General features: G+C 54.6%; 4 protein-coding genes across 4 annotated transcripts; 1 reads left to right on the top strand and 3 right to left on the bottom strand.

Annotated features, from left to right (window-relative positions):
• Positions 1–504: 504 nt before the first annotated feature.
• Positions 505–2633, bottom strand: N656DRAFT_785680 (uncharacterized protein). The gene has a single exon (XM_064816438.1). It carries the CDS (start codon positions 2328–2330, stop codon positions 627–629), a length of 1704 nt encoding a protein of 567 aa, XP_064664690.1. The 5' UTR covers positions 2331–2633; the 3' UTR covers positions 505–626.
• Positions 2634–3063: 430 nt separating this feature from the next.
• N656DRAFT_802976 (kinase-like protein) lies at positions 3064–4847 on the top strand (the record flags this gene model as incomplete). Its single annotated transcript, XM_064818308.1, has 2 exons — positions 3064–3834; positions 3891–4847. 2 exons carry the CDS (start codon positions 3064–3066, stop codon positions 4845–4847), a joined length of 1728 nt encoding a protein of 575 aa, XP_064664689.1.
• Positions 4848–7654: 2807 nt separating this feature from the next.
• On the bottom strand, positions 7655–8896 carry N656DRAFT_742471 (uncharacterized protein). The gene is made up of 2 exons (XM_064812833.1): positions 8828–8896; positions 7655–8766 (listed from the first exon to the last, which is right to left on the bottom strand). Exons 1-2 carry the CDS (start codon positions 8858–8860, stop codon positions 8032–8034), a joined length of 768 nt encoding a protein of 255 aa, XP_064664688.1. The 5' UTR covers positions 8861–8896; the 3' UTR covers positions 7655–8031.
• A 147-nt stretch (positions 8897–9043) lies between these two features.
• Positions 9044–10126, bottom strand: N656DRAFT_833289 (uncharacterized protein; the record flags this gene model as incomplete). Its single annotated transcript, XM_064818683.1, has 2 exons — positions 9533–10126; positions 9044–9476 (listed from the first exon to the last, which is right to left on the bottom strand). Exons 1-2 carry the CDS (start codon positions 10072–10074, stop codon positions 9044–9046), a joined length of 975 nt encoding a protein of 324 aa, XP_064664687.1. The 5' UTR covers positions 10075–10126.
• Between the last annotated feature and the right edge of the window lie 803 nt (positions 10127–10929).

The raw sequence follows: 10929 nt of genomic DNA, 5'->3' as shown, positions 1-10929 counted from the left end.
TGAGTTGGGGAAACGTGCGCCTTGGCACCTGGCGAAGCCAAAGCAATGGCGACATCACAACTTTGGGGGGCTGAAAACTCTAGATTGCTGATACTGACAACATGGCCCGCGATTCCCGTTTTGGCGAACATTTGATCTTATCAGCGTTTGCGCACAATGACTTAGAAATTAGTACTCCAGTCAAACGACGGTGCCAGCGACGGCGCCATCTCTACCTCGGTTCCGCGCGAGATTCCGGGATGTCCATGTTTTGGACCAGATTACGTTCGAAACTAAGGAAATTGAAGGACGCTCTCTCTTCAGTCGTTACCGTAGACCTTCGGTCATATGACCGATGCCTACTACCACGAGCCTGCTTCCGGCAGGGGCGAGTCAGGTTCCTGAGCTACCTTCTTTCCCTTCTTCCGTTTTTTCAACCGCGAGCGCGCCGATATATCCCACATGACAGTATCCACTTCTACGGCTTCCACTGGTTCGGAAACCTTTCCAAGGACAGCGCCAGGCCGTTTGAGAATTACGAAGATTCAAGACAGTTTTAACAAGCCGGTTTAGCATTTGCTGAGCTCTAAACCTCTCTATCAGGCCTACCCGCCTATACCGGAGGACAACATGTTTCTATTCGCCTCCTACCGTCTGTGGTGACGCGGCGTCCTATTCCTTAGACGTCTCTTGGTAACTCCCTCAGGCTTCGCCGCAGTCGATTTTGCTGTACTGGCGCTTGTCCGCCTGATGCTACGACGAACCGCATTCCGTTGATCCGGAAGTCCATCGGTTCCCTCGGAGGACGCCTGCAGTCGCCGGCTCCTTCGGGGAGCGGGATCGGCTAATACTTGGCTAGGTTCATCAACGTCTAGCTTCGTCACCGATGACCTGGTTTCGGCCGGCGTGTCAGCTACGGCAGGGTCCTCCTGCCGCCCTGAACAGGCGGGCCGTTTCCATTTGCGAGTTTTGGACACCCTCGCTAGACCGGTCAGCTTCTGAGCTACAGCCTGGACGTTTGGTGGTTCTGGTAGGATTGACTGTGCAGTGCGGCGCCGGAGCTGTGTTCGACGGACGACAGAGCGGGCATTTTGACTGCTCCCTGGGGCGTCATCAGGTGGATCCGAGGCGATATAATTGCCGGCTTCCCCGCCTGCAAAAAGAGGTGGTTTGGCTAGCGACGTTTGTTGTACTGAATGGCCCAGCGCGCGAGACCTTGGCCTCTGGCTTGATTCGACATGTACATGTTGATCGGGCTTGAACAGGTGCGGCCGTGGATGTAACTCAAGAGTCTTGTCGCCAGTGGTCTCCGCTACATCATATGTCGGGCCCCTTGAGGCGTCCTGCCCTTCTCTGGCTTGTTCTGCGGTTCCAGACCGGTTGCCATCAGCCCTGCCCACCCCTTCAGAGCCCGGATCGTCACCCAGCTCCTCTTGAAGCATATCTTCAAACGGTCGTTCATGCTTCCACGACATTCCTGGTAACACCCCCCACTTGGTGTTCCAAATGCCCCGCTTAATCCAAGCACTCTTCACTCTCTCGTACGCAGTGGTGTTGATATTGGGTGGTGTAGATATTGCAGGTTCGTTTTCCGGGGGCCCCTCCCGCCTCCACCGCTCATGCACCTCCATTTGGAGATGGAAGTGGTCAAGGCCAACAACGCGCTGGGTTATTGGGTTTTGGCCTGGGGGTCTTGGGCGGTTCATTTCCTCCTGGATGTATTTGCGTTGTTCGGAAACTAGGTAGATGAACTGATAATAGGGGCGTGACGCCTCGCGATCCCGTCGCTCTCCTAGAACCTCCGCACCACTCTTGGCTGGTTGTTTCCGCTGTACCTCGGCTCCAAAGAGTCCTGTAGGAAGCATGCTTTCCCAATCCATATTGGATTCGGGCTTTAGCGGTTCCTCGTGCTTCCATTGCCCACTAGGCCTACGCTGTTTATTCCACTCATCGTTCCAAATGCCCTGTTCAATCCAGCGCATCTTGATGTTGAAACGTGCGTGTTCGTAAATGCTGTCCAAGTCAGGCGGGCATCGGTATATCCGGTTTCGATCCGCTTCGAGCAGCCGTTCTAGCTCTTCGTAATACTGGGCCTCGAACTGGTAGTAAGGAAGCGAGGCGCTATGCTCCGTCCTTAGCCGAAATTTCCGCTCATCTCGCCGTTGTTGCGCCTCGCTGGGAACGTCGGGGCTCTGGGATCGCGTCGTGGGGCCCGAAAACTGAGATCGGTACGACGGCGGAGAGTTGCTGAATCGCTCTCGCTCACGCTGAAGCTGCTCCGGGTCGTTGAGCAGTGCCTCTAGGGCAAGATCTGCCCTTAGCAAACCATCGCCTCGGATAGAGTCCGCCATGGTGCGGGGTTTGGCTAACTGGTGAAAGGTGCAAAGGGAGCGTGGTGTGTGAGGAACGGTGGAGCAACACGATTTGTTTCGTCCCGTGCGGGTGTTCAACCTCATCCAACCGCTGGCTATCTAGCAGTCACGCTGCCAAGCCGGCAGAAATGTAACGTAGCGCCAATGCTGGCGCAGAACTCCCGACAGGGGTCCTGGTCCCAAATTCAAAAAGATCCCTCTCGACACTGAGAAAAGCTAGGTAAACGTAAGAATATAGAGCATCTAGTAAAACTCTAAACGGCCGTTTTATTCCAATCCTACTTGTAAGTAAAAAGTGGCTGTTTTGATGTTGAAATTCGACTTTTTGGGTTGACACTTTGCTCTAAGTCAGGCGCTACCGAACAAGCCATGGGGCCATTGTACACGGACTCCTAGGACCAGCCAACACCCCTCGGCGCCACTCACCGCGCGCGCGTCTCATCCCTGGGCCTGGATTGATTGGCTCGGAGTTCATCCAGAAACAGGATATTTCGCACCCCTCGGAACCTGGCGCCAGCCATCTGCATACCCGTTGGCTCAGCACATATGTGGTAGTGGCTGGGCCTCGATTTGAAGCTCGGAAGAGGCAGCCTAACTTATCACCCTCCCCGCTTGCTCTGGGGCTCGAGTGATCCCAACAGAAATACCTGAGATTTCTTGCGTCTTGATGACCTAACGTGTTTGCGCTGTGCCCAGTGCTCGTTCATTCTCCATGCCTCACCCTCTTGCCTTGTTCTCTCTGACACCGCTCAACAAGCGAGCTGAGCAAGTTGTAGAGGATCCATGCAACAAGCACCTCGTTTCCACCTTGGAAGGCGGTGCATCGGCGCTCGATGTCGGTCAGGTTCGGCCGGCATCAGCGGACGATGCCACCTTGGCGACACTAGGACGCTGCGGCGATATCTTTGTTGAGGGCGCTAGTATTTCGAAGATTCAATGCTCGTTCGAGATTGACCGAGAAACCGGCATCGTCATGTTCTACGACAGATCCCACGGACAGACAAGCCAGGTCTACGGCGAAAATGCAGTGCAATTCGAGCATGGGCGTCCCCGCAAAGTCGTCGTGCAGCAGGACCTCAACACCATAATTGGAATGGGTGGCGTGGGCCGTAATCTCGTGCGATTCCAGCTACGATGGCACTATACCCCCGATGAGGTGATGGCGAAGGTCAAGGAGCGACAGAGCAACAGTGTGCAGTACAACCCCCGTCTCGCACGAACCCTTAATGAGGCCGACACAGTCGCACCCTCCCGAATGGGGACTCGAATACATACACCGGGGCCGCGGCAGCCGAAAGTGAGGTGGAAACAAATAGGGAAGGCTCTAGGAGCTGGGCAGTTTGGTACAGTCTATAAAGCCTTAGACCTAGACTCGGGCAGGATCATGGCTGTGAAAACGACGGCGAGGCCCCCCGGTGTAAATGGGGATCATTTGTGGGCGACGTTAAAGCGTGAAGTCGAAATCCTTTCCAGTATGAGTCATGTAAGTATGGAAAGCCTTTTCCCGCTACGCGGCTCACTCCAACTGACATCCTTCAGAACTATATCGTGGACTACATTTTCTCGCAGGGTTGGGAAGAAGGCGGAGCTGAGATCTTCATGGGACTGAAGGAAGGCACACTCGAATCTCTAGTGCTCCATGGCTGCTCAGTCCCTGCTCACGAGCTCGCTAGTACGGTCTTCCATCACATGCTTCAAGCCCTCGATTTCCTTTCGGCACAGGGCATCATCCATCGAGACTTGAAGCCAGAAAATATCCTATACATGTCCTGCGGAAACGGATACCACTTTCAACTTGGCGACTTTGGCCTCTGCAACCGCCAAGCTCTCGCAAAAACATTCGCCGGCAGCCCGCTATATATGGCCCCAGAAATGTACTACGGCGGGAAGCAGACGTCCAAGGCTGATGTCTGGTCGCTCTTCGTCGTTACCCTGTGGACGCTAGATGTAGGCGGGTTCCGTCGGCTCGAACGGACGTTCTCCACCTATGACCATGTCCAGAAGACCGTCTTGTCACTTGCCAACAGTTCAGCTCTTTCAAAAGCCAGGGAGATGGCAAGGGTCGATTTCAGTACGCGGGCTTCCGCAGCACAGATGCTGGTTCGGTGCTTTAGAGGAGAAGGGCTCACGACTCCGATAAGTCAAATCCCTCCGATTGTCGATTCTGTCGACTCGGAGGATGGTGCAGCTTCGCCTGCAGACGCCAAGAGCAAGGCGCCCGCCGCAATGCCAGACACGAACGCCGCCGGCCGCACTCCGGTTGCTGCCAAGGAACGGCTAGCGACTGCAGCCGCCAGGGGACGCGGGATTGCCAAGAATAAGTCCCGACTGCCACAGAGGAGGTTGTTGCAGCCGGATCCCGTTGACGTCCTCATAAGGCAACCAGGCCCATCTGGTGTAAGGGACGTTCCAGAAAAAGCACCGGCTGGTCGGCGACCGCCCGGCTCTCAAGCTACGAATGTTTACCAAATACCCGGAGCGTTCCCTAGGAGCTAAGATTCTGGGCTTGGGCGTGCTGGGAAAGCACGGACTACCTCTAAGCCGGCTAGTCCCTTACTGGGCGAGCAAGTGCGATGATGCTGTCACCGGGAAATCGCGGTTAGCTTAGGCGTGGGTGAGGTGGCGTGCACTTAGTACACTACATGTAAGGTACGCGGTACAGTACAGTACATGTCAGGGCCTACAATGCTTGAAGCAACTTGAGCCAGACCGCCTCCACACAGGGCGCTGCGGCGGATGGTGCCTGGTCACGGTTCCCCCCCCGGTAGAGGTAAATTTCTCCTGATCTGACTCGGTTACGAACGAGGGATGGCCGGGCACCCACGTCGCGATAGCATGCTGCCGGGCAGCACGCCCTCCCTGAAAGGCATCAACTAGACATGAGTCTCTTCACTTGGCACAACACAGGGGGAGAGGGAGGGAAGAGGGGCGGCAATGGCATCCAACGCCTTCGAACCAGTCGTGGCAGGATGTCCCGGATCCCGCTTGGAGGGGGAGGTATCGATGCTTGCATAAGGAAAAGTTCCGAGACAGCACTGTGGCCAGTCTTGATACTACCATCCTCCTCCTCCTGACTGGTTTCCCCTACCTCTCTCAGAACTCCATTAAGCCGGTGTGACGCGCAGTCTAAATCAGCCAACACTATCTCGACCCAGTTCATTGATTGGCCTGATTCAGGCTGCTGGGTGCCTGGTCACGATGCACTCCATCCCCGCCCTTGTTGACCGCGGACATCCACCTGTCCATCATGCGACTCTCCACGATGAGTCTCTGATCAGCGGCAAGCTCGCTTCTCTTTTCCATGTTGATCGATGAGGTGTGCGCCACGAGTGTATGGCGGACGAATTCCTCCCCAACAAGGCGAATGCCACCCTCCTTGTGCATTTGTGATGCCCCTTCCCTGCCGCTCGTCCTCTTCCCCGACGAAGAGTCTGATGCACCTGCAAATCCGAGCTCACCGGAACCCAGGATGTGTATTCGTGGCTTCCTTCTTGCCCTGTAGGTTACTTTCAATGGATCTCGGCGCCTCTCCCTATCGCTTCCCCCACCCCCAGTAGGCTTCTCATGCAGCTGCTGAGGGGAGGAAGAGGCGCACCCCTGGCCAATACATTCGCCGAGCTAGATGTGGTTGGTCTGCGTGTGGCGGTTTTCACGACGCGCCTCGTGGGGATTCGGGCTAACGGTTGATAAACATCCCCGGCGTCCATTTCTGCAACTATTCCTGCTCCCTGCAGCTCGTGGGTGGTGTGGAAACCAGGTAGGCTTCCAACCTGTCAAGCCGGGCTAGCCGGTTTGTACTTGCGGCGGGCATGCGTCCCTGTCAGTCTATCCCGAACGAGCTGGCTGGTGACTGGGGCTGACGAGACTCTTTTTGCCTCTCTTCCTGCTTCTTTCCCTGCAACTCGCAGATAGTGACACTTGACGAGCACCCCTTCCTGTCACGAATCCAATAGGCTCCCGTGCTTCGGGGAAAAAATCATCCAACGCGCTTGGCCAACCACAGACATTACTGCGGCCTCGGGCGGCGACACCCCATGCATATAGCAGATTGCATCTCCAATGTCATAGACGGCCTCCGTTGCCACATGGGTGTATGGAGCTTGGTGGCATCTTTGTACAGTTGGCAGTGGCCTTCCCGTGCTCGAATGTATTCAGCGGCTAGAACAACAGGTAACGCTACCACACACCCAGAGTCAGACACTCCATTCGCCAGTGGATGACGATGCCCAAGCAGCGGACCGAGCCCCCGGCCTGCGTTCTAACCAGTCTAACTTAAGGAACTCCAGGCTAACGCCATGTCCCGTTCTCGATATCCTATTGTGGGATTCGACAGCGCAGTCAGGTGACCCAGGTCGCTCTTTCGTTGACTGTGCCAGTCTGGATCAAACGGACCGCTACCTTCTTCGAGAACCTGCCCAGGTCCGAAAACCAGTGGCGCGAAAAGAGGGATAACCTTGGCCTATCCGTCGAACAGGGTATTCTTAGCGCCATTGATTGGTTGACAACAGGCTGGTTGGGCGGAGACGGTCATTTCACGGACCCTACTACAATGTCAGATCTACAAGCCGCCTTGGAGGCCTTTGCGCTAAACCTTGGCTCCCATCTAGCATTGGGGAAACGCAGCCTCCAATTATCCCGTTTCCTTTCCATCGTCCTAATCGCCACCTTATACATAGCATTACATTGGCCATCCGGTGCACCTAGTCGACGCCGCCCAGCGAAAATTCCTGACGGCACGCCGTGAAAAGTGCCGCGCAGGTGCTCAACAGCTCGCCATAGATCGGGCGTCGGTTCGGTGGATTCCGGCGTGGTCTTCGGCATCGCGCTTTCGAGCTGTTCCTCCTTGGTACGTCCATGGCTTTCTCACTTGAAGATCCCTTGCTATGAAGTCCCGGATGAGATACAAGCTTGTCTACCTTTTTGGCCTCCATTCCTTGTTCCGATGAACCTCGGCGACCGGTGGAGGTAAGATGGATAGATCGATATGTTCCATCCTGCTAGCAAATTCATAGTTACTCGACAATTTGCAAGGCACTTGATGTAGATCTCCTTAATCAAGAGGAGGATTTTCGGCGTTTCCAGAAAACGCTCGCCTCAAAGACTCTCGTCGCTTGCCAACTCGGAGACAATCATTCAACTGCTCCGTCTCATCTTACACCCCAAGAAGCACATCAGACATGTGCAAAGAAGCGCCAAAGGCAGGACATCGAAGGGGTCTTGGTGCTAAACGCTCCTATACAGAATGGTAGGGCTTTAAAGTGTCGTTCTTCTAGGCTGTTGACTTGTATCCGACTAACGACGATAAAGTTCCAGATCCCGCATCTTCAAATTTGAACACAGACCTTGGTGAAGTTGGAGGTGTTGTTTGCTGGGAAAACTTGACTGCACGTTGAGGGGCTCCGGGTGAAGACCAAGGAGAGAACAGGTATTACAAGCATCCTCAGCGCCTCGAGCCTGCAGATAAGTCCGGCCACCGGCTCCTACATGAAACCCGTCCTTTCCCCTCAGTGTCCCATCTGTCCCTCTCGAGTGCACACCAATCCCACATGTTACCTCCTGCTCGCCTCCATTTCCTCCCCTTCTTCCCTACTACACCGCCTCTCCGCCTCGCCCACTACGGAGGCTTGCCGTTCCCCGCCGCAGTCTTGAAGCTGTATGCTCCTGCCGAACCAGGAGGGGGTTAGCCTTCGGGCGCCCCAATAGCGTTGGCCGTGCCGAGCTGTTTAACATCTGAACCATTTATGAGGAGGACACGGCCCGGGCGCGGATGGACCGATTTCGCCTTCTGTGGCTGCGTTCCCCGTCGCCTGATCTCGCTCTTTAGGGTCTCCAACTCATGCTTATTTGTTATATCACCGGGAGGGGAGGAAAGCTCAAAGTCGATAGCAAACACTTTGTCGCCAACACGTAGGAAGTTACGGAGCCGTGGATCTCCATGAACAACACCGTTTTTCGTAAACAGTCTGTATATCTCCTCGAGTTGCTTGACAAGGCAAGGATTCTCAAGCTCTTCGGTTGGAAGACTGTGTAGCGGCTTTCCGTCAACGTGTTCTAGAAGGATAGCAGGAATTGGCCGCTTGCTGATCTGAGATCTGGTCCGCTCGTGGTCATAAACGGCGGCCTCGCCAAACAAACGCGGGATGTGGGTGCCCTGGAGGGATTGAAGGTGCCGGTATGTGTCGATTTCGTTTTCGTAGGAATCGGCCCTGTCGGGGTTTCGCTCCTTCAGAATGACGCTTGTAGGCAAGAACCACTCAGGCAGCAATCGCTGCAGCCAGGAACGAACGAGCTGTGGCGTCCAGGACGGCAACCAGCGATAGATTGGACTCGACGGGACATCCAAGAGAAAGACATGCCGCTTCTCGTCGATTCGTTTTGCAGGCGCTTGGAAACGCCGGAAGCCAAACTGTATGTCCTATAGAACTAGGATCAATAATTGCAACCGCAAACCTTTGGAAGGTAGAAGATATATATACCTTTATAATCTCGTCGTTTTCATCGTCTTCCATATTGGACCCGCAGGAAATATTAGGGTTAGGGTACAGTGATTGAGAAGATTGAAGTGAGAATGCAGGAAAGTTCGAGGACAGAATTGGTTCAAATTTTATATAAGAGAGGGCGGTTGCACAAGCAAACAAGCGGGGTCCACTTTCCGAAACACCACAACCTAGATCCGTCGGACGCTGCAGATGTCACAACCCGAGACTTCCCGTATCCCAAACAACCCCCCCGTTCTGGTCCAACACAGCAGTTCCATTTCTATCCGCATACGCCCAATACCATGCGCCACACGAGTTATCGAACATCCGTATATAGCCATTAGGATGTTGATCGTGTTCCTGGTTCCCATCCGACCAGAAAGTCTGCCATGACAGCCATCTAAATCCGCGAGTATAGCCATCCAATATCACTGAGGGGGCCGTGGCAGCTTGCATTCTCTGAATCTGGTAGATCACTGTCCGGAAGAGACCATACCGCAATGTTGGACAGTTGCTTGAGAACAGAAGGCAAGTGATCTGGCAGTCTGCCCGGATCTGCTGCGCGGTCTGAGCGTGAAACACAAGGATCAGGAGGTGCTGGCCGTCGAATACCGATGCAGCGAAGCATTTGTATTTATGGCAGTATCTATCGTTATAGCTGTCAGCAAGCTTCTACCATCTATTATAGATTGTTGTACTTACCCTCTCAGCTCCTTTCCTAGCCGAATACGATTGCTATCAGGATCGAGCCTATTTGTCCACCTTTCGAAATCGATTATCCCATGCCGTTTCAACTCTCCTATCATAAGGCAGTGCTCCCCCCAGCCCCAAGTGAAATCGATGGTCTGCGTGACATCGGTTGGGCCAAGAGGTCCTGATTCTGACCGTTGGACGATGAATGGCGTGCCATGGGGTGTCTGGAAGGCGAGCTGGATGGGGAGTGAGACATTGGTGTAGAATGTCCTGACACTGTCGCCCTCACTCTGCAACCATTCGACAGTGCCGTTCAAAGGGCTCACGTCCTTGTTTAGAAGATGGTCGACCAGAGCGTCTTCATTCCCGAACAGGCCGTCGATCTGGCCTTGGTCAGGGTCAATCAGGAGTGTAAACCGCGTGACCTCTCTATAGCCCGCCACCCAGTTCTTCTGGGATAGAGTGGGTTTGCCGGCTCCTGGTAGTGTGTAAAATCCAGCAGTGCCATCTGGGAAAGCAGGCTGAAGCAAAACGTCCCTCAGGAACACCATGTTGATATGTCGAGAGCAGAAGCAAAGGGTGACATAGAATTGTGGTAGATAGGAAGTGAGCTGCGCCTGTCTGGTGCAGAACAGGAGAAAGTTAGGAAAGCGAAGAAAAGAGGTTCGCCAGACTTAAATAATCTACCAGCGGGTGGTAAGGCTTACGAGTGCAAGTACAAACCGGCTAGCCCGGCTTGACAGGTTGAAAGCCTACTTGCTTTCTACACCACCCACGAGGTGCAGGGAGCAGGAATAGCTGTAGAAATGGACGCCGGGGATGTTTATCAACCGTCAGCCCGGATCCCACGAGGAGCGTCATGAAAACCGCCACGCGCAGACCAACCACATCTAGCTCGGCGAATGTATTGGCTAGGGGTGCGCCTCTTCCTCCCCTCAGCAGCAGCACAGGAAGCCTACTGGATGCATCAGACTCTTCTTCGTCGGGGAAGAGGACGAGGGGGGGAAGGGGCATCACAAATGCACAAGGAGGGTGGCATTGGCCTTGTCGGGGAGGAGTTTCGTCTACCATACAGTCGTGGGGCACACCTCATCGATCAACATGAAACTGCCGCTGATTAGGAACTCATCCGTGGAGGGTCGTATGATGGACAGACACGCATGGACGTCAAACAGAGCCAGCTCAGAAGCACGACACTTTCAGGTACATTGGTGCATATCCAACAGTTGGACGTCCGCGGTCGACAACGGAAGGGCGGGGATGGAGTTCGTCGTGACCAGGCACCCAGCAGCCTGAATCATGGAGGCCAATCAATGAACTGAGATAACCGGTCGGGAGGAGGAGGGTGGTAGTATTTAGACTGGCCACAGTGCTGTCTTGGAACCTTCCCTTCCAAGCGGGATCCG

Source organism: Canariomyces notabilis (genome assembly GCF_033297395.1).
Source record: "Canariomyces notabilis strain CBS 508.74 unplaced genomic scaffold N656scaffold_51, whole genome shotgun sequence".
Lineage (NCBI taxonomy): Eukaryota > Fungi > Ascomycota > Sordariomycetes > Sordariales > Chaetomiaceae > Canariomyces > Canariomyces notabilis.
The sequence above is the reverse complement of the archived record's forward strand: the minus strand, read 5'-3'. Positions and strand labels throughout refer to the sequence as shown.

Bases quoted from the DNA above. Each gene is read 5' to 3' on its own strand.
- N656DRAFT_785680 (XM_064816438.1), bottom strand. From the start codon at position 2,330: ATGGCGGACTCTATCCGAGGCGATGGTTTGCTAAGGGCAGATCTTGCC.
- N656DRAFT_742471 (XM_064812833.1), bottom strand. From the start codon at position 8,860: ATGGAAGACGATGAAAACGACGAGATTATAAAG. The intron at 8,767-8,827 runs GTATATATATCT...CTAGTTCTATAG, and splicing joins AAAACGACGAGATTATAAAG to GACATACAGTTTGGCTTCCG.